This window comes from Hypanus sabinus, chromosome 18, assembly GCF_030144855.1.
Source record: "Hypanus sabinus isolate sHypSab1 chromosome 18, sHypSab1.hap1, whole genome shotgun sequence".
NCBI lineage: Eukaryota > Metazoa > Chordata > Chondrichthyes > Myliobatiformes > Dasyatidae > Hypanus > Hypanus sabinus.
The window spans coordinates 15,167,574-15,190,377 of record NC_082723.1 but is presented as its reverse complement, the minus strand read 5'-3'; the positions used below and the strand labels follow the sequence as shown (position 1 = coordinate 15,190,377).

General features: G+C 44.0%; 1 protein-coding gene across 2 annotated transcripts in view; it reads right to left on the bottom strand.

The window, feature by feature from the left end:
• LOC132407347 (procollagen galactosyltransferase 2-like) overlaps window positions 1-22,804 on the bottom strand; it is a 293,400-nt gene that overhangs the window by 12,557 nt on the left and 258,039 nt on the right. For both annotated transcript variants that reach the window (XM_059993706.1, XM_059993707.1), the window contains 2 exons: window positions 13,617-13,744; window positions 8,130-8,333 (listed from right to left, as the gene is read on the bottom strand). In XM_059993706.1, coding sequence (XP_059849689.1) covers window positions 8,130-8,333; window positions 13,617-13,744 — 332 coding nt within the window. The remainder of the gene's footprint in view (window positions 1-8,129; window positions 8,334-13,616; window positions 13,745-22,804) is intronic.

Below are 22,804 nucleotides of genomic sequence, written 5' to 3'. Positions count from 1 at the left end.
ACTGCATCAGGTTTTCCTCCAGGATTTCCCTGTATTCAGCTGCATTCACTTTATCCTCTACCTTCACAAGCCACCACCATGCTTCACAGTAGGGGTGGTGTGTTCTTGATGATGTGCGGTGTTTGGCGTACAAACATAGCGTTTAGTCTGATGGCCAAAAAGCTCAATTTTGGTCTCTCCCATCTCAGTCCCCTTCTTACACGGTCACTCAGTTTTTGAGGATGGCCTGCTCTAGGCAGATTTCCAGCTGTGCCATATTCTTTCCATTTCTTGACGATTGACTTAACTGAACTCCAGGGGATATTCAGTGACTTGGAAATTTTCTTGTATCCATCTCCTGACTTGTGCTTTTCAATAACTGTTTTGCAGAGTTGTTTGGAGTGTTCTTTTGTCATCATGGTGTTGTTTTTGCCAGGGTACTGACTCACCAGCAGTTGGACCTTCCAGATACAGGTGTATTTTTACTACAATCAATTGAAACATCTCGACTGCACATAGGTCTCCAAAGACTGATCTCCATTTAACTAATCATATAAGTTTTGAAACTTACGGCTGCACCAATGATAATTTGGTTTGTTATATTAAAGGGGTTGAATATTTATGCAATCAATTATTTTGTGTTTTATATTTATAATTAATTTAGATCACTTTGTGGAGATCCGTTTTCACTTTGACATGGAAGAGTCTTTTTCTGTCAAAAAGCCAAATTAAATCCACTGTGATTCGACGTTGTAGAACATTGAAACAAGGAGACTTCCAAAGTGTGTTAATACTTTTTATAGGCACTGCATTTCATTGTTCTACTGTGAATCCTACAAGAAAATGAATCTCAGGATGTTACTTTGATTTTAAATTTACTTTGAACTTTGAGGTTTGTTTCCTCAGGCTGGGAGCTATGGAACTCCTCAGATCAAGGAGCTGATAATTTCATAATGAGCCAAAGTGGAAGTTCTTCATGTTAAAGGGAATTCTCTACTCAAATGCTTATGGATGCATTTTATGTCCAAGACTAAGATACATATAATTTTAGATCAGGATACCTGGATCAATTGAGAGAGTGGACTAGAGTCATTAGCCATGCTTTGATTGTTTTATCGAGCGGGCTGAATGGAAAAATAGTCTACATTTAAGTTTTTGAGTACTTGTTATAAGCTCAATTATAAACTTCCTTCATGTTTACAATTGCCACTGTTAAAATTAACACAAAAATATGATGCAGCGTTACGCAGACACAATAGCTCTTAGTTGGACTAAAGTTCAATAGCAACTTGGACCGTAATTCTTTTGCCTCTGAAGGATTCAAATTATGTAAGCCCATAGCTTCAACCTGTCTTTAATTTATTTCATTTTCGCAATCAGACTCGCATGCTGGCAGATCTCTGGAGGCCACGTTCCTTATCAGTAGAGTAATGTCTCCTGTTGAGTGTCTTGGTTTGGAACATCATTGTGGGTGCTCAGTAGATGGATTTCTGGCTGAGTGAGCTATCCCTAACATGTCAGCACTTAACACTACAATGGAGACACAACTTTAATGCAGTCAACTGCAAAGATAGAGAAATATACCAAAGGAGGGAGGGCAGGGATGGAACAGTAGCGTGGTGGTTAGAGCAACACTGCTGCAGCTTGCAGAAACTTGTAAATTAGTCAGCTCCATCAGGGCACTCGCCTCCTTAGTATCCAAGGCACCTTCAAGAAGTGGTCATCATTAAAGACCCCCACCACCTAGGACATACCCTCTTCTCACTGTTACCATCAGGAAGGAGGTACAGAAGCCTGAAGGCACACACTCAATGATTCAGGAACAGCTTCTTCCTCTCTGCCACTGATTCTTAAATGGACATTGAACCCATGAAAACTAACTCACTAATTTTTTATATCTGTTTTTCTTCAGTACTACTTATTTTAACTATTTAATAGCTATATATATATATGCATACTGTAATTCAGTTTTTTCTCTATATTTATTCATGTATTTCATTGTACTGCTGCCGTAAAATTAACACATTTTTCACTATATGATATATATGTACAATGTCTGAAACACATCTTATGGAAATGTTTGCTTGATGATGAACTTCAATAAAAAAATAAACTACAAAAAAATTAATAGATTTCACAAGATATGCCAGTAATATTAAACCTGATTCTGATAACAAACAAGAGAGAATGTGCAGATGCTGGAAATCCAAGCCACACACACAAAATGATGGAGGAACTCAGCAGGCCAGGCAGCGTCAATGGAAAGAAGTACAGTGGACATTTCGGGCCGAAACTCTGGCAGGATACTGATAATTCGGCCGCTGTCTGTAAGGAGTTTGTACATTATCCCCATGACCGCATGGGCTTCTGCCAGGTGCTCCAATTTTCTCCCACATCCCAAAGATGTATGGACTAGTAGGTCAATTGGTCACATGGGTGTGATTGGGTGGCGTGGGCTCATTGGGCCAGAAGGACCTGTTACTGTGCTGTATTTCTGAATTAGGTGGGTGGGTGGGCAGCTGGGTGGGTAGGTGGGTGGGTAGGTGGGTGGGTAGGTGGGTAGGCAGGTAGGTGGGTAGGTGGGTGGGTAGGTGGGTGGGCAGGTGGGTAGGTAGGTGGCTGGGTGGGTAAGTGGGTAGGTGGGTGGGTAGGCAGGTAGGTGGGTAAGTAGGTGGGTGGGTAGGTAGATAGGTGGCTGAGTAGGCAGGTGGGTAGGCAGGTAGGTGGGTGGGTGGGCGGGTAGGTAGGTGGGTGGGTGGGTGGGTAGGTGGCTGGGTGGGTGGGTGGGCAGGTGGGTAGGTGGCTGGGTGGGTGGGTGGGCAGGTAGGTAGGTGGGTGGGTAGGCGGGTAGGCGGGTGGGTGGGTAGGTGGGTAGGCAGGTAGGTGGCTGGGTGGGTGGGTAGGTAGGTGGGTGGGTAGGTGGGTGGGCAGGTAGGTAGGTGGGCAGGTAGGTAGGTAGGTGGGTGGGTGGGTAGGTAGGTGGTGGGTGGGTGGGTGGGTAGGTAGGTAGGTGGGTGGGTGGGTAGGTAGGTAGGTAGGTGGGTGGGTAGGTAGGTAGGTAGGTGGGTGGGTAGGTAGGTAGGTGGTGGGTGGGTAGGTGGGTAGGTGAGTGGGGGGGTAGGTAGGTGGGTGGGTAGGTAGGTAGGTGGGTGGGTGGGTAGGTAGGTGGGTGGGTGGGTGGGTAGGTGGGAAGGTAGGTGGCTGGGTGGGCAGGTGGGTGGGTGGGTAGCTGGGTAGGTAGGTGGGTGGGTGGGTAGGTGGGTAGGTAGGTGGTTGGGTGGGTAGGTGGGTAGGTAGGTGGGTGGGTGGGTGGGTAGGTGGGTAGGTAGGTGGGTGGGTGGGTAGGTGGGTAGGTAGGTGGGTGGGTAGGTGGGTAGGTAGGTGGGTGGGTGGGCAGATAGGTGGGTGGGTAGGTGGGTAGGTCAGTGGCTGGGTGGGTGGGCAGATAGGTAGGTGGGTGGGTAGGTAGGTAGGTGGGTGGGTGGGTAGGTAGGTGGGTGGGTGGGTGGGTAGGTGGGAAGGTAGGTGGCTGGGTGGGCAGGTGGGTGGGTGGGTAGGTGGGTAGGTAGGTGGGTGGGTGGGTGGGTAGGTGGGTAGGTAGGTGGGTGGGTGGGTAGGTGGGTAGGTAGGTGGGTGGGTAGGTAGGTGGATGGGTGGGCAGATAGGTGGATGGGTGGGCAGATAGGTGGGTGGGTAGGTGGGTAGGTAGGTGGGTGGATGGGTAGGTAGGTGGGTGGGTGGGTAGGTAGGTAGGTGGGTGGGTGGGTAGGTAGGTGGGTGGGTGGGTGGGGCAGGTAGGTGGGTAGGTAGGTGGGTGGCTGGGTGGGTAGGTAGGTAGGTGGCTGGGTGGGTGGGTAGGTGGCTGGGTGGGTAGGTAGGTGGGTGGGTAGGTAGGTGGGTGGGTGGGTGGGGCAGGTAGGTGGGTAGGTAGGTAGGTGGGTGGGTAGGTAGGTAGGTGGTGGGGGGGTAGGTGGGTAGGTGAGTGGGGGGGTAGGTAGGTGGGTGGGTAGGTAGGTAGGTGGGTGGGTGGGTAGGTAGGTGGGTGGGTGGGTGGGTAGGTGGGAAGGTAGGTGGCTGGGTGGGCAGGTGGGTGGGTGGGTAGCTGGGTAGGTAGGTGGGTGGGTGGGTAGGTGGGTAGGTAGGTGGTTGGGTGGGTAGGTGGGTAGGTAGGTGGGTGGGTGGGTGGGTAGGTAGGTAGGTAGGTGGGTGGGTGGGTAGGTGGGAAGGTAGGTGGCTGGGTGGGCAGGTGGGTGGGTGGGTAGCTGGGTAGGTAGGTGGGTGGGTGGGTAGGTGGGTAGGTAGGTGGTTGGGTGGGTAGGTGGGTAGGTAGGTGGGTGGGTGGGTGGGTAGGTGGGTAGGTAGGTGGGTGGGTGGGTAGGTGGGTAGGTAGGTGGGTGGGTAGGTGGGTAGGTAGGTGGGTGGGTGGGCAGATAGGTGGGTGGGTAGGTGGGTAGGTCAGTGGCTGGGTGGGTGGGCAGATAGGTAGGTGGGTGGGTAGGTAGGTAGGTGGGTGTGTGGGTAGGTAGGTGGGTGGGTGGGTGGGTAGGTGGGAAGGTAGGTGGCTGGGTGGGCAGGTGGGTGGGTGGGTAGCTGGGTAGGTAGGTGGGTGGGTGGGTAGGTGGGTAGGTAGGTGGTTGGGTGGGTAGGTGGGTAGGTAGGTGGGTGGGTGGGTGGGTAGGTGGGTAGGTAGGTGGGTGGGTGGGTAGGTGGGTAGGTAGGTGGGTGGGTAGGTGGGTAGGTAGGTGGATGGGTGGGCAGATAGGTGGATGGGTGGGCAGATAGGTGGGTGGGTAGGTGGGTAGGTCAGTGGCTGGGTGGGTGGGCAGATAGGTGGGTGGGTAGGTGGGTAGGTAGGTGGGTGGATGGGTAGGTAGGTGGGTGGGTGGGTAGGTAGGTAGGTGGGTGGGTGGGTAGGTAGGTGGGTGGGTGGGTGGGGCAGGTAGGTGGGTAGGTAGGTGGGTGGCTGGGTGGGTAGGTAGGTAGGTGGCTGGGTGGGTGGATAGGTGGCTGGGTGGGTAGGTAGGTGGGTGGGTAGGTAGGTGGGTGGGTGGGTGGGGCAGGTAGGTGGGTAGGTAGGTGGGTGGGTAGGTGGGTAGGTAGGTGGGTGGGTGGGTGGGTAGGTAGGTAGATGGGTGGGTGGGTAGGTGGGAAGGTAGGTGGCTGGGTGGGCAGGTGGGTGGGTGGGTAGCTGGGTAGGTAGGTGGGTAGGTGGGTAGGTAGGTGGTTGGGTGCGTAGGTGGGTAGATAGGTGGGTGGGTGGGAAGGAAGGTAGGAAGGTAGGAAGGATGAAGGAAAGCCCCCAAGTCCATCATGATGTGCCTGGATGTCAGATCTCATCCTTTAGAAACATATAATACTGACCCCAAGCAACAGATAAAACTGACAACTAGAATCCAATCTGCAATATAGCCCAGAGATCATTAAACATCTACAGCATTAGCTCATCAATGCAAAACACTGGAAGGTGCTGATGCTGGACAATCAGCTGCCACATTGAGAGCAGATCCATGGCCATTTCACTAAGCAGGTTTAGTTTTTTACTGAAGAAAACCAGAGATGGAAATGGAACATTTTGTAATGTCTACTTTAGCAGCAACATCAGGTCCTCTTAGGTTTGGGGCTGGAAGGATTGAGGACAAAACAAACTTCCCACTTCACTCGCTCAGCATGTGACTGCATTAGGTGAACAGTTAGAATTTAGTTGGTTAGATGCACAGTAATCTGCACATTGCCACTGGGGATTAACCCTTGATACTGATTCATCGCAAGCAGCATATTTACAACAGGGCATTAGCTGACTTTTCACAAACAAATGGTAGATTAAATTGGTTTCATTCAAATACAATTGCCAGCTTTAATGCAATTGAATCAGCCTATCTCACAAGTAGCTTGCCCATGTAAAAGAGTACAGCTCTTCCCCTGCCAATTGTATGACCAGCACTTGGCATAAAATGAACTGAAACAAGTGCTGGATGTAATGCTACTTCCTAGACAGCCAGCAGGTAAAGTAATTTTCAGTAAAAGTCCTCAGCAGTCAGCCTCTTATATTACAGTACACTGCAGACCCTCCAAGAGCAACAGAGAGGGATTATTTATAAATGCACCACCAGTGCCAGCGAGCTATGTTTAGCAGCGATGTTCAAGACAAAAGCGTGTTTTGCTCTCATTTCCTCAGACAGCTCTAGTATTACTGGCCTGAGTGCGATGACAGGCGAAGTGCTTTGAGGATGAACCATGAATAATCCCGTGACCAAGTCTTGGCAAGTTGACGTAAGCAGGAAAGCATTCAGAGAATGCAGTGCAGTACAATCATTTCACAAGGGGAAGATTTTAAAAGTGGAAATCTCCATGAATCAATACTGGACAAACTTTGCGGGAAAAGATACACATGCTGTTTCTCCTCACAACAGCATAAGACCATCTCTGCCTTCAGTTCTGTATTAATTTAGTGAATATAGCGTGGTGTGATTTAAAGCAAAGAAAACTAAAATGCCTGAGGTATGTTGAACTTTCACTAGAATGTCACAGATTTAGCGATCCGTTATGCATGAAAGTGTATTCTTCATTCTGATTTCTATTAGGTCACAAGTCACAGAGGCTGTAATAAGATGATAAGATATACTGTATAGCAAAATTTGGCCATTCAGCTGATTGTCTGCCCCACCATTCAATCATAGCTGATTTATTATCCCTCCTAATCCCATTCTCTTGCCTTCCATTTGACACCCTTACTATTAACCTCTGCTTTAAATATACCAAGTGACTTGACTTCCACAGATGTTTGTGGCAATGAATTCCACAGATTTACCACTTTCTGGCTGAAGAAAATCCCCCTCATCTTTGTTCTAAAAGATGTTCTTCTATTCTGAGGCTGTGCCTTCTGGTCCTAGACTCTCCCATTCTATCTACACCTTTCAATATTCAGTAGGTTTCCATAAGTTTTCCCTTCATTCTTTAAATTTCAGTGAGTATAGGTTCAGAACCCTTGTACACTCCTCACATGTTAATCCTTTCGTCCTCCTGGATAATTTTAATAAACCTCCTCTAGACCCTCTCCAATGCCTGCACATCCTTCCTTAGATACAGGGCCCAAAACTCCCCTAAAGAGTGTCTGTACACCTTCTACATAGATTCATAAATGCTTGAGAGGTTACATTTCTCTTTTCTTCCCCCTTACCAGGCATGTTGTTGAAACTGAGATTCCTCAAAGCACAATCTTAACATACACTTACTTGAGGCCTTAAAACACTCACTCATTCCTTTTTCCAATATAAGGTCTTTTAAACCAATCTCGTAGTGTTTCCTGTTAATGATAATTTAGATCAATTGGTGTTCATTCAACTCAGACAGAGAACATAAAAGATAGACCTTTGAATACACAAGAATGTGCAGAACACTGCATGTCTGTGAATAAAGCCTTGAAAGACTTAGCTCCGGTACATTACCCAATCACTGTTCCTTAGCCTAATGCTTTTTCCCTTCGCATTTCAACCTCAAAGTCCTGCACATTGTTTCATCAACAAATTACTAATAGTCAGGCACCTCTCTCCCCTCGGGCAGAAAATGAAAATGCCTGAAAGCACATACCAATCAGACTCAAGGAGAGCTTCTATTCGACTGAATTCAGACTCTTGAATGGACTTCTTGTATGACACGATGGTGTATTTGCCCCACAATCCACCTTATTATGATCTTACACTATCAGAGCAACACACACAGACACACATACAAAATGCTGGAGGAACTCAGCAATTCAGGCAGCATCTACGGAAAGGATAAACAGGCAATATTTCAGGCCAAGATTCGATGAAAAGTCTTGGCCCGTAATGTCAGCTATTTATTCCTTTCCATAGGTTCTGCCTGGCCTGTTAAGTTCCTCCAGCGTTTTATGTGTGTTACTCTGGATTTCCAGCATCAGCAGAATCTCTTGTGTTGGTGACTTACTGAACCTTTTCAGTAGCTTCTACACTTTATTTTGCATTGTTATTGTTTTACTCTGTTCTAGATCAATACTAGTGTAATGATTTGATCTGTAATGACAGTATGCAAGACAACCTTTTTGCCGTATCTTAGAACATGTGACAATAATAATACCAAGTACTCTTAAAACAGCACAGTCATAATTCTCTAATTAATTAAGAAGGACTCACTTTATGTGCTTGTCGTACATGATAGGAAGGAATTCGTCCACAGGCAGCATCTTATTGAATGGCTGAGAGTTAACCAGTTTCTCAGCACCCTGCTGTGAAATGACATATGCCAGCGTCCAGTATGAATATTCCACCACCACCAAGTTATGGACATTCGGCACAGCCTCCTCCTGACTGGGATTGACCAATTTACGACCGAGGTAGCTGAAAAGTGAAATAAATTGCATTTGATTTCATCTCAAACTTAATATTTGGCTGTTTTCAAACACCCACTTTTAAAAAAATATCTCAACTTAAAGTTTCAGATGGTGGATATGTATACATTTTTTTTTAGAGATATAGCATGGTAGTAGAAGCTTTTGGCCCAAAAAGCCCATGTTGCCCAATTACACCAATGTGACCAGTGAACCTCCTCAGCCTATACATCTTAGTAATGTGGGAGTCACAGGGAGAACATGCAAACTCCTTACAGACAGCAGCAGCATTGAACCCAAGTCACCAGTTCTGTAACAGTGTTTCACCAATCACTGGACTATTTAAACCACCACGGTCCTGGGCAGCACAGAAAAAATTGTCTGTGCTGGGATAGAAGTGATGAGCCTGTTAATTACTGAGTCCACTAAAGGCACTAATATTTTCTGGATGTAGTTGGGACAGAAAAAATTGCCAATGTCACTCCATTTCATGTCCCATACACATCTCTGATTTTTCACCATCCATTCCTGAAGCCATTTCGGTCCAACCTCTAAATTTTCCATCTTCAGACCACTCTCATCAAGGCACACTATAAAAGAGACATTTAGAAAGATACACATAGAGCACTGAAGGATTAATTTAGATGGGGAAAAGGTTTGGCATGTACATGGTGAGCTGAAGGACTCATTTCTGAGCTGTGATCAGACCTAACATTTTCTTAAATTGCTTAATGTTAATTTTACTTAAAGGAATCCTTGTAGAGTCTCTTGGAAAATGTTATTGCATTAATGGTGCTATAGAAATGAAAGCTGATCAATTGCTTCTAATCTCAGTGAAACCTACTGAAAGCATCTGTTCACTGGAGCAGCTGAAGGACGACTGGATTGGGATTGACTGAGATGCCTTGCTGCCTTTTGCATTTTCACCTCACACATGGTACACTGAGCAGAGATATAGTATCTTATCCTGCTTAACACACACAAGATGCTGGAGGAACTCAGCTGGCCAGGCAGCATCTATGGGGAAGATGTCCATGTTCACTCTTCATCAAGACTGGAAAGGAAGGAGAGATGGCAGAATAAGGTGGGGAGAGGGGAGGAAGAAGCATGAAGAGACAGATGCTAGGTGAAACTGGGAGGGTGGGAAGGGGGAGTAAAGAGCTGGGAAATCGATTGGTGAAAGGATTGATTGGATCAGCAAATTAGCTTATGATACAAAGATTGGAGGTGTAGTGGACAGTAAGGAAGGTTTTCAAAGCTTGCAGAGGGATTTGGACCAGCTGGAAAAATGGGCTGAAAAATGGCAGATAGAGTTTAATGCAGACAAGTGTGAGGTGAGCACTTTGGAAGGACATACAAGGTAGGATATACAAGGTAAATGGTAGGACACTGAGGAGTGCAGTAGAACAGAGGGATCTGGGAATACAGATACAAAATTTCCTAAAAGTGGCGTCACAGGTAGATAGGGTCGTAAAGAGAGCTTTTGGTACATTGGCCTTTATAAATCAAACTATTGAATGTAACAGTTGGAACGTTATGATGAGGTTGTATAAGACACTGGTGAGGCCGAATTTGGAGTATTGTGTGCAGTTTTGGTCACTGAATTACAGGAAGGATATTAATAAGGTTGAAAGAGTGCAGAGAAGGTTTACAAGGATGTTGCCAGGACTTGAGAAACTGAGTTACAGAGAAAGGTTAAATAGGTTAGGACTTTATTCCCTGGAGTGTAGAAGAATGAGGGGAGATTTGATAGAGGTATATGAAATTATGATGAGTATAGATAGAGTGAATGCAAGCAGGCTTTTTCCACTGAGGCCAGGGGAGAAAAAAACCAGAGGTCATGGGTTAAGGGTGAAGGGGGAAAAGTTTAAAGGGAACATTAGGGGAGGCTTCTTCACATAGAGAGTGGTGGGAGTGTGGAATGAGCTGCCAGATGAAGCGGTAAATGCGGGCTCACTTTTGACATTTAAGAAAAACTTCGACAGGTACATGGATGAGAGGTGTATGGAGGGATATGGGCCAGGTGCAGGTCAGTGGGACTAGGCAGAAAAATGGTTCGGCACAGCCAAGAAGGGCCAAAAGGCCTGTTTCTGTGCTGTAGTGCTCTATGGTTCTGTGAAAGAGATAAAGGGCAGGAGAAGGGTGAATCTGATAGGAGAGGGCAAAAGCCCATGGAATAAAGGGAAGGGGGAGGAGCACAGAGGGAGGGGATGGGCAAGGAGATAAGATGAAAGTGGGAAACAGGAATGGGAAATGGTGAAGGAGAGGTAGGGGAGGGCAATTACTGGAAATTCGAGAAATCAATGTTCAAACTGAGTGTGGGCTCATCGTGGCAGTAGAGGAGGCCATGGTCTGACGTGTCGGAATGGGAATGGGAAGTAGAATTGAAATAGATGACCACCAGAAAATCCCACTTTTTGTGGCAGTTGAAGTGGAGGTCCTCAACAAAGCAGTCTCCCAACTTTCACTGGGTCTCTCCAATATATATGAGACTACACTGGGCATACTGATCCCAACAGACTCCACCTCACATGGAAGGACTTTCTGGGGCCCTGAATGGTAGTGAGGGAGGAGACGTAGGGGCAGGTGTGGCACTTGTTCCACTTGCAAGAGTAAGTATCAGGAGGGAGATGAGTGGGGAGGGAGGAAAGGACAAGTCAGTCACGTAGGGAGCGATCCCTGCAGAAAGTGGAAAGTGGGGGAGGGAGATGTGCTTGGTGGTGGGATCTCATGGGAGATGGCAGAAGTTATGGAGAATTACGTGCTGGACATAGCGGTTTGTGAGGCGGTGGTAAAAACAAGAGGAACCCTATCCCTGGTGTAGCAGCAGGAGGATGGGATATGAGGACAGGCATATGCGAAATGGAAGAGGCCTGGGTGAAGGCAATGTTGGTGGTGAAACAAGTGATGCCCTTTTCTTTGAAGGAGGAGATCTCAGTTGTTATGGAATGAAAAGCATCATCCTGAAAGGAGATGTGGCGGAGGTGGAGGAACTGATAGAAGAGGATGGCATTTTTATAAGTCACAGGGCAGGAAGAGGTATAATCCAGTTAGCTGAGAGGGTCAGTGTTTATAAAAGATATCAGTAAGTAGACTGTCTCCAGAGATCGAGAAAGGGGAGAGAGATGTTGGCAATGGACCAAGTAAATTTAAGGGCAGGGTGGAAATTGGAGGCAAGGTTAATGAAACAGAGAGCTCAACAGGAAGCAGCAGCAATGCAATCATTCATGTAGCTTAGGAAGAGCTGGGGAGCAATGTTGGTGTACAGTGCCTACAAAAAAGCATTCACCCGTCCTAGGAATCTTCATGTTTTATTGTTTTACAACATTTAATCACAGTGGATTTAATTTGGTTTTTTGACATTGATCAACTGAAAAAAGACTTTCATGTTAAAGTGGTACCAGATCTAAATTAATTACAAATACAAAACACAAAATAATTGATTGTGTAAGTATTCACCACTTACCCCCCCCCCCTTAATATGACACACCAGATCATCACTGGTGCAGTCAATTGGTTTTAGAAGTCACATAATTAGTTAAACGGAGATCACTATGTGCAGTTGAGGTGTTTCAACTGACTGAGTGAAAATACACCTGTATCTGGATTGTCCAACTGCTGGTGAGTCAGTATCCTAGCACCTTGAAGACGAATGAACACTCTGAGCAACTCTGCAAAAAGGCTACTGAAAAGCCTTTTCAAGTTACTGAATATCCCTTGGAGTACAGTGAAGTCAAGAAATCATCAAGAAATAGAAAGAATAGGGAACAGCTGTAAATCTGCATAGAGCTGGCATCCCCAAAAGCTGAGAGACCGCGCAAGAAGGGGATTAGTGAGGGAGGCCACCAAGAGACCTCTGACAACTCTGGGGGAGTCACAAGCCTCAGTGGCTGAGATGAGAGAGATTGTGCATACAATTGTTGCCCAGGCGCTTCACCAGTCACAGCTTTATCGGAGAGTGGCAAAGAGAAAGCCACTGTTGAAAAGAACTCATATGTAATCTCCTCCGGTTTGCTAGAAGACACATAGGAGATTCTGAAGTCAGCTGGGATAAGGTTCTATGGTCTGATGAAAAACAAAATTGAGCTTTTTGGCCATCAGACTAAACGCTATGTGTGTACGCCAATCACTGCACATCATCAAAAACACACCACCCCTACTGTGAAGCATGGCGGTGGCTTGTGAAGGTAGAGGGTAAAATGAATGCAGCTGAAAAAAGGGAAATCCTGGAGGAAAACCTGATGCAGTCTGCAAGAGAACTGCGACTAGGAAGATTTGTTTTCTGGCAAAACAATGACTATAAGCATAAAGCCAAAGCTACACTGGAATGGCTTAACATGTCCTAGAGTGGCCAAGTCAGAGTCCAGACCTCAATCCAATAGAGAATTTGTGACTGGACTTGAAAAGGGCTGTTCACTCACGATCCCCATGCAATCTGACAGAGCTTGAGTAGTTTTGTAAAGAATGGGGAAAAACTGCAGTGCCCATTGTGCAAAGCTGATCGAGACCTATCCACACAGACTCAAGGCTGTAATTGCTGCCAAAGGTGCACCTACTAAATACTGACTTGAAGAGGGTGAATCCTTATACAATCAATTATTTTATGTTTTATATTTGTAATTAATTTAAATCACTTTGTAGAGATCTGTTTTCACTTTAACATGAAAGAATTGCTTTCTGTTGATCAGTGTCAAAAAAGCCAAATGAAATCCACTGTGATTAAATGTTATAAAACAATAAAATGTGAAAACTTACGGGGGGGGGGGGGGGGTGAATACTTTTTATAGGCACTGTAGGCTTGTAGCATGGACTGTTCCACACAGCCGATGAAAGGGCAAGCATAGCTTGGACCCATGCGAGTGCCCATGGCTACACTTTTATTTTGAAGTGGGAGGAGCCAAAGGAGAAATTAATGAGGTTAAGGATCAGTTCTGCCAGACGGAGGACAGTTGTGGCAGGCAACTGGTTGGGTCTGTTGACTGGAAAGAAATAGAGAGCTTTAAGGCTCTCCTGATGGGGATGAAAGTGTATAGGGACTGGATAGTGAAAATTAGACGACTCGGGCCAGGGAACTTCATTGAAAAGATCAAAGGAGTGTGAAGTGTGACAGATGTAGGTAGGAAGGGACTTAACCAGGTTGGGGGGTGGGGGGGTGTATAAAAGAAAGTCGAGCTAAGCAGACACAACTCCATGGGGCAGGAGCAGGCAGAAACCAGCAAGGCTCCAGTGCATTTAGGTCAAAACAGGATCACCAGCCTCAAACAATTAAAATACAAGTTTCATGTGCACTTACATAAGGTCCCATTCCAAATCGACATCCTCAATTTCGTTCAGCAATCTCAACAGCTTCCTCTTGAAGTGGCCGTCAAACCTCACATCATCTTCAAACACCACTACTTTCTTCAGCTTTCGATCTACCACCTGAAAGCACATTGAAGTGTAATTGTTTCAGCAGACACAAAACCCCTCTGTTGCAGCACTTCTACCCATGCTTCACTTTGCATCTATTGCTTACTTGGACAGTTTTCTGAAGTCGATCTTTATTCTCATGTTCTCTGGTATGGAAACACCAATGCCCAGCTATGGAAAAGCCTACAAGTGTTGGATACAGCCCAGTTCATCGCAGGAAAAGGCCTTGTTACCACTGAGCACATCTAAAAGGAGAACTGGCACAAGAAAGCAGCATCCTTCGTCAAGGTACACCCTGACCATCCAGGCTGACATTGGGAAGCAGACTCAAAGGCCTCAGGTCCCATGCCACCAGGTTCAGTAACAGTTCCTGCCTTCAACCATCAGGCTTCTGAACCAGCAAGGGTAAGTTCATTCCAGTAACACCGAACTGATTTCACAGTCTACGGACTCACTTTCAAGAACTCTACAACTAATATCCGCACTATTACTTATTTTACTTCCCATTTCTGGGAAGAGAGCCAGGCATTCGACTCTTCCTTGGTCTGCTCAGATCACAGGGATGTTTTCCATGGAAGGTCATGCTGTTCCATTGGTTAACTTTTTCTTCTGCACTGATAATTTCTTCATTTTTCAGGGTCGTGTTTTCATTTTAAGTTTAGTACTTCTTATTAGAATTGCATATGTTTGCATGGAGTGCTGAATCCTATTTATCCCTGATATATCCTTAGAAGTTTTATGTTATTCTTTTTCTTCTTTCTATGCTAGGTAGTGTAAATCTAAGTGTGTTCGAGTATACATAATGTTTTCTAAAGTTTATCATTTCGGTTCTTATCTTTCTTGGTAAGTTTTCCAGATCCGTTTTGGACCAACATATTATGCCAAAAGAATATGTTAATGTGAGTATAGTGACAGAGCTTATTGTATTTGTCAATTTTTACTATAGAACTTTGGTAAATTTTCTTAAACTTTGAACTAAATTGTCAAAAGTTTTCCCTATATTGTACTATGATCTATTTTCTCCGCTAGTTGATATCCCAGATACTTATATGTTTCATAGTCATCCATCAGTTGTATTGTATCCTGCTGCTGTTTTATATTCTACTAGCTCTATTGCGCCTCTCTTTATGTTTAAAGTTCTGCACTCATCTAGTTCAAAGTTCATGCTTATATCTTTTGAAAATAGTTCAACTATTTGAATTAATAATTTTAGTTTTACTAATGAAGGAGTGCATAATTTCAATTTGTCGCCCATGTATAGAAGATGTGTTAAGGTATAATTCATTTGGCTGTTGCTGAGTTAATACCCTATTTTCATGCAATTCAGTAAATTAGAGGGCAGGTTTAAAGCTAGACAAAACCTTAGTAGACCTAGAGAATCACCCTGGAAAATGCCTCAGTTTATTTTGATAATGGTAGTTGTTCTTTTTGTTTGTTAATAGATAGGGTGATTACAGCATGCTGAAACTTCATCTGATTCAGGAATTTCACAGGCATTGGGCATTAAGAACTTTTTATTAACCATGAGTGTGGGATAGAATCAAATGCTTTTTGGTGGTCAATGTATCAATATGAATGATTTTTTTCTTTTCCACTGGGCTTCATTTAGAATTACAGACTCTATTATAAGTTGTTCTTTACATCCTTTTGCAGCCTTTAAGGCATCCTTTCTGCTCTTCTGCAAGTATACTGTGGTTATCCAAGTGAGTGGTGATTAGCTGCAAGATGTTACAATTTTATAAATAATTCAGAAACAAGTAATAGGATGATATTTATGATTTCTCCTTTAGAGAAGAGATATGCTTTGCCTTCTGTCAAAAATTTGGGCACTCTTTCATGATTTTAATAAAATTGTTGATATGTATTAATAGGGCTGGATGAAGCCAAGTAAATTTTTTATACCAATAATTATGAATATTTGCTTGTTGATATCCCAGATGGTATAAATATTATTGATACCAATAATTACTGCAGTGCTTTTCCAGTTGTAGGTATTTTTTATAACTGTCTTTGTTTAGCATATCGATTGTAACCAGGTATTTGCATGTCTTCAATTGTGTGAGTGTCTTATTTGTCCTCTGTTACCCAGTTTGCTTCTTGATTGTTCATTGTCCTGTTTGACCAGATATTAGACCAAAAGTTCATCATCTCTGTGTTTGTTGGTAATTTTGTGCTAGGGTTGGCAGCATCTTGGTGTGTCAATTTTAGCTTCAAAGTCCTGTCTAAATCTTTTCATCATTCTTAGAACCATAGAACATTACAGCACAGAAACAGGCCTTTTGGCCCTTCTTGGCTGTGCTGAACCATTTTTCTGCCTTGTCCCACTGATCTGCGCCTGGCCCATATCCCTCCATACACCTCTCATCCATGTACCTGTCGAAGTTTTTCTTAAATGTCAAAAGTGAGCCCACATTTACTACTTCATCCGGCAGCTCATTCCACATTCCCACCACTCTCTATGTGAAGAAGCCTCCCCTAATGTTCCCTTTAAACTTTTCCCCCTTCACCCTTAACCCATGTCCTCCGGTTTTTTTTCTCACCTAGTCTCAGTGGAAAAATCCTGCTTGCATTCATTCTATCTATACCCATCATAATTTTATATACCTCTATCAAGAGTCCCCTCATTCTTCTACGCTCTAGGGAATAAAGTTCTAACCTATTCAACCTTCCTCTGTAACTCAGTTTCTCAAGTCCCAGCAACATCCTTGTAAGCCTTCTCTGCACTCTTTCAACCTTATTAATATTCTTCCTGTAATTTGGTGACCAAAACTGCACACAATATTCCAAATTCGGCCTCACCAATGCCTTATACAACTTCACCATAACATTCCAACCATAACATTCAATAGTTTGATTTATAAAGGCCAATGTACCAAAAGCTCTCTTTATGACCCTATCTACATGTGATGCCACTTTTAGGGAATTTTGTATCTGTATTCCCAGATCCCTTTGTTCTACTGCACTCCTTAGTGTCCTACCATTTACCTTGTATGTTCTACCTTGGTTTGTCCTTCCAAAGTGCAATACCTCACATTTGTCTGTATTAAACTCCATCTGCCATTTTTCAGCCCATTTTTCCAGCTGGTCCAGATCCCTCTGCAAACTTTGAAAACCTTCCTCGCTGTGCACTACACCTCCAATCTTTGTATCTTCAGCAAATTTGCTGATCCAATTTACCACATTATCATCCAGATCATTGATACAGATGACAAATAACAATGGACCCAGCACTGATCCCTGTGGCACACCACTAGTCGCGGGCCTCCACTCAGAGAAGCAATCCTCCACTACCACTCTCTGACTTCTCCCATTGAGCCAATGTCTAATCCAATTTACTACCTCACCACGTATACCTAGCAACTGAATCTTCCTAACTAACCTCCCATGCGGACCTTGTCAAAGGCCTTACTGAAGTCCATGTATACAACATCCACTGCCTTCCCTTCATCCACTTCCCTGGTAACCTCCTCGAAGAACTCTAATAGATTTGTTAAACATGATCTACCACGACAAAGCCGTGTTGACTCTCCCTAATAAGTCCCTGTCCATCAAAATACTTGTAGATCCTATCTCTTAGTACTCCTTCCAATAATTTACCTACTACTGACGTCAAACTTACCAACCTATAATTTCCTGGATTACTTTTTGAGCCTTTTTTAAACAACGGAACAACATGAGCTATCCTTCAATCCTCTGGCACTTCACCCGTAGGTACCGACATTTTAAATATATCTGCCAGGGCCCTTGCAATTTCAACACTAGTCTCCTTCAAGGTCTGAGGGAATACCCTGTCAGGTCCTGGGGACTTATCTGCTCTGATTTGCCTCAAGATGGCAAACACCTCCTCCTCTTCAATCTGTATAGGTTCCATGACCTCACTACTTATTTGCCTCATTTCCATTGACTCCATGCCAGTTTCCTTAGTAAATACAGACAGAAAAAACCCACTTAAGATCTCCCCCATTTCTTTTGGTTCCATACATAGCTGACCACTCTGATCTTCAAGAGGACCAATTTTATCCCTTACTATCCTTTTGCTCTTAATATACCTGTAGAAGCTCTTAGGATTATCCTTCACCCTGACTGCCAAATCAACCTCATGTCTTCTTTTAGCCCTCCTGATTTCTTTCTTAAGTATTTTCTTACTCTTTTTATACTCCTCAAGTATCTTATTTCCTCCCTGTTGCCTATACATGTTATACATCTCTTTCTTCTTTATCAGAGTTCCAATATCCCTTGAGAACCAAGGTTCCTTATATTCTTATTCATTTTGCCTTTAAGCCTGACAGGAACATACAAACTCTGCCCTCTCAAAATTTCTCCTTTGAAGGCGTCCCACTTACCAATCACATCCTTGCCAGAGAACAACCTGTCCCAATCCATGCTTTTTACATCCTTTCTCATTTCTTCAAATTTGGTCTTTTTCCAGTTTAGAACCTCAACCAGAGGACCAGATCTATCTTTATCCATGATCTGATAATTCTGTTTTCTTCATTTAGTCTGATTTTCTATGCTCCAAGCTTTTGTTTTAGTGTATCAATAAATTCTATAGCGCTTTTAGACCATAAGACATTCATCCCATCGAGTCTGCTACACCATTTCATCGTGGCTGATCCCGGATCCCACACAACCCCATACAATTGCCTTCTCACCATGTCTTTTGATGCCCTGACCGAACAGGAAACAATCAACTTCCACCTTAAATATACGCATGGGCTTGGATTCCACCGCAGTCCATGGCAGAGCATTCCACAGATTCACTACACTCTGGCTGAAAAAGCTCTTCCTTACCTCTGTTCCAAAGGGTCACCCCTCAATTTTCAGGCTGTGCCCTCTAGTTCCGGATACCGCCCCCATCCTCTCTACTTCCACCCTATTCAATATTTGGTAGGTTTCAATAAGATCCCCAAGCATTCTTCTAAATTCCAGTCAGTACAATTAAGCTCTTCATTCCCAGAATCATCCTTGTAAACCTTTGTTAGGCTGATCATATCTAGTGTGGATGTTTTATTTCCTTAGCTTTTCTCTTAACCTTCTTGCTTAGGTTAGCCATTTTATACACCATTAGGCAGGCTATTTCGACCCTTTAGGTTTCAATTTTGCTTCTTAATCGCTTTTGCCATTTTGGTGTTCTCATTTCATTACTCAGTTTTGGGTTTCCATTAATGAGTACATTACTGTGTGCAGTTCTCCAAATGATTCAAGCTTTCCTAAATGTTGAGGTGATTTAATATTATTGAGAGTATTAACAATTTTTGCAAACTCTGATAATGTTTTTTGTTTTGGCATGCAGGGTCTTTCTGGTGGGTCACTGCCCATGTATTCTGTTAGTGTGGAGTTAAGTGTTAGGGTTATTTGGTCTGTAAACTCAGCTTCATCATCAGCATATTGTGGAGGCTCCACATCTGTGTTGTTGCTAGTACCATCTGTTTGTGGAGCAGTTGTTGAAGTAATTCCATTTCCATCAGCACTTGGGGGGGGGGTGACATTTTCTTGAATACCATTGTTGTGGCCTTTAGGTTGCCTTCTTTCCTGCTACTTTATGTCTATAGGCAATAAATTATTTTTTATTTTTACTCTACCTTGATCTGTTACTCATTGTGCATTTACATGCATAAAAGGTTATTGGGCTATAAACTGTTGATGAAGTTTATCTGTGTATGCTGACAGTCTCAAGTTCCTACTTGATAATAGTTATGCATTAGGAATATGTTTACTTCTAAGGGCCAATCAATATGTGTCCTTATTTATTTTATTATTATTAGTAGTATTGGTATTATTTTTAATATATTTGCAGTTCATCTTCTTTTGCACATTGGTTGTGTGTCAGTCTTTGTTGTAGTTTTTCATTGATTTTATTGTATTTATTTGTTCTGTGAATGCCTGCAAGAAAATGAATCTCAGGGTGGTGTATGGAAGCACACACACCCATTATATATTTGATAATAAATTTCCTTTGAACTCTTCTGTGAGGGATAGATGATTTCACTTCTTTTTGCTTCTACAGCCCTTCAAACAAAACTTAGTCAAAGTTGGAGAGCCAGAGTTTAGATAAATATTGGGTCAACCTTTGACTTATTAGCATAACAATAACACTTGAATACCTTTCCCAATAGACTTCAACAAGAAAGCAGAGATCTCATTTCAGGTAGTACCGGAAGAATTCTTTTGTCTTAGCCTGAATGGTACAGAACAAGTGAGCTTGGAAGCCCAGGCATGCTGAGAACATACAATGTAACACACACCCAGATTAGGAATTTTATTTTGCCAAAATGACTCCAGTGCCACACACAGGTCCATATCTCACAAATACTTTTACCCATTAAATTGACACAGATTCTATGGCCTCAGCTAAGGGAAGAAAGTTTCAGGGCAAACTGCACCAATTCTTTTGGCTTATTTAATTATTAAAATAACATATTCAGTTGCTGCCTTAAGACAGTGATGAATCCCAATGTGCTTCATGAGAGTTATACTGATCCACATAAGGAGATAAGGAAGCAAAATAATCAGCAGTCAGACAGCATCCACGGAGAGAAAGCCACAGCTAATTTTCCAGGTTGATGATATTTCATTAGATGTTTAGAAAATTCATTGACCTCCAGCATTTATTTTGTTGCTCTCTCCAGATATGACGCCTGAACTGCAGAACATTTTTTCACAATTTTTATTTTCCACATAATATTTACAAGATCTCTAATTTATGAACAATGCAAGATGGGAGGGTAGCCAAGGATGAATACTCAAATTTAATGGAGGCATGGATGAGGACTGCAGGGCAGGGCAGAACCGGGAGATGTTTTGGAAATAGATTGAACCAATCCATTTGGGTTTGTCATTTTGTGTCTGTGTTTATGATCTACATGAACCTTCCACTGTATCTGACCCAATAACATATTTTTCTGTACATGAACATTGAAATCAGGAGTAGGGCACTTAGTTCCTTGGGCCTGCTACACCATTTAGTAAGATCATGACTGCAATCTCGACTCTGCACTCCCATCCATCCCAGTTATGTTGCACCATTTGGTTATCTCTGTCTTTAAGACTTCGCTTTAACTCCCTCTGGTAGTTAAGCCAAGCAGTCATATACCCTTGGAGAGAAAAATGATTGCTTCATCTTTGTCCCTCAATAGTTATCATCCTCTTCACATCCATCCTCTACCTTTCCTGCTTAATTACTTGCTTGGCTTCTCCTTAAGAGGCATTTGTGCTATTTTCCCCAAATACTCCCATGAGGCAATGCCCCACACATCTGCCAAGATTCCTTCACCTCATCTTTATCCAATGACCTGGGAATGGCTAATTGAAGTTAAGGCAACTGACTACATGCAAAGTCAGTTCCAGCAGACTGGACAGACAAGATCAACAGTGAGATCCAGCGGCTAGGAAGCCGGTTCTGCAGTACTTTGTGACAAGAGAAGGGCATAAAAAGCCACAGAAGTCATGATCATCCACTGCAACCATGGAAGATCCCAGTTGTGATGACTATTCATACCACTGGACCCAGACTTCTGTGATTGAAAGAGTGGAATTGCCCCAGTGAAACAAGCTTTTCCACTTTAAAAACTCTGCTGCAATGGTTTCTTTGTGTAGTTCACATCTTCTTCACAATAAAAGAACTGCACAAATTTAACTGTTGAGGCCAGATACGACAGACATCCAATCAATTCAGGCAATATTTAGCTTAATACATGACTGGAGTTAATTGTAACATCCAGCAGAGTTAAAAACAAAAATAAAGCAAATTCTATTTCAAACAACACACCCAAAATGCTGGTGGAACACAGCAGGCCAGGCAGCATCTGTAAGGAGAAGCACTGTCGACGTTTCGGGCCAAGACCCTTCGTCAGGACTAATCGAAAGGAAAGATAGTAAGAGATTTGAAAGTAGTGTGGGGAGGGGGAAATGCAAAATGATAGGAGAAGATCAGAGGGGGTGGGATGAAGCTAAGAACTGGAAAGGTGATTGGCGAAAGTGATACAGAGCTAGAGAAAGGAAAGGATCATGGGACGGGAAGCCTAGGGAGAAAGAAAGGTGGGGAAAGCACCAGAGGGAAATGGACAACAGGCAGAGTGATGGGCAGAGAGAGAGAAAAAAAACAAACAACTAAATATGTCAGGGATGGGGTAAGAAGGGGAGGAGGGGCATTAACGGAAGTTAGAGAAGGCAATGTTCATGCCATCAGGTTGGAAGCTACCCAGACGGTATATAAGGTGCTGTTCCTCCAACCTGAGTGTGGCTTCATTTTGATAGGAGAGGAGGCCATGGATAGACATATCAGAATGGGAATGGGACGTGGAATTAAATTGTGTGGCCACTGGGAGATCCTGCTTTCTCTGGCAGACCGAGCGTAGGCGTTCAGCGACACGGTCTCCCAGTCTGCGTCGGGTCTCACCAATATATAAAAGGCCACACTGGGAGCACCGGACGCAGTATACCACACCAGCCGACTCACAGGTGAAGTGTCGCCTCACCTGGAAGGACTGTCTGAGGCCCTGAATGGTGGTGAGGGTGGAAGTGTAAGGGCAGGTGTAGCACTTGTTCCGCTTACAAGGATAAGTGCCAGGAGAGAGATCGGTGGGAAGGGATGGGGGGGGGACAAGTGGACAAGGGAGTCGCGTAGGGAGCGATCCCTGCAGAAAGCAGAAAGAGGTGGGGAGGGAAAGATGTGCTGGGTAGTGGGATCCCATTGGAGGTGGTGGAAGTTACGGAGAATTATACGTTGGACCTGGAGGCTGGTGGGGTGGTAGGTGAGGACAAGGGGAACCCTATCCCGAGTGGGGTGGTGGGTGGATGGGGTGAGGGCAGGTGTGCGGGGAATGGGAGAGATGCGTTTGAGAGCAGAGTTGATGGTGGAAGAAGGGAAGCCCCTTTGTTTAAAAAAGGAAGACATCTCCTTCATCCTGGAATGAAAAGCCTCCTCCTGAGAACAGATCTGCATCTGCAGATTTCCTCATGTTTGCAAATTCTATTTGGTTGAATTACTGCAGTATAGAATACAGAACTATACCCCTGACATTGAGACCAATGCTGACACTGCTAGCTACTGAAGCAAAATAAATAAGGGAC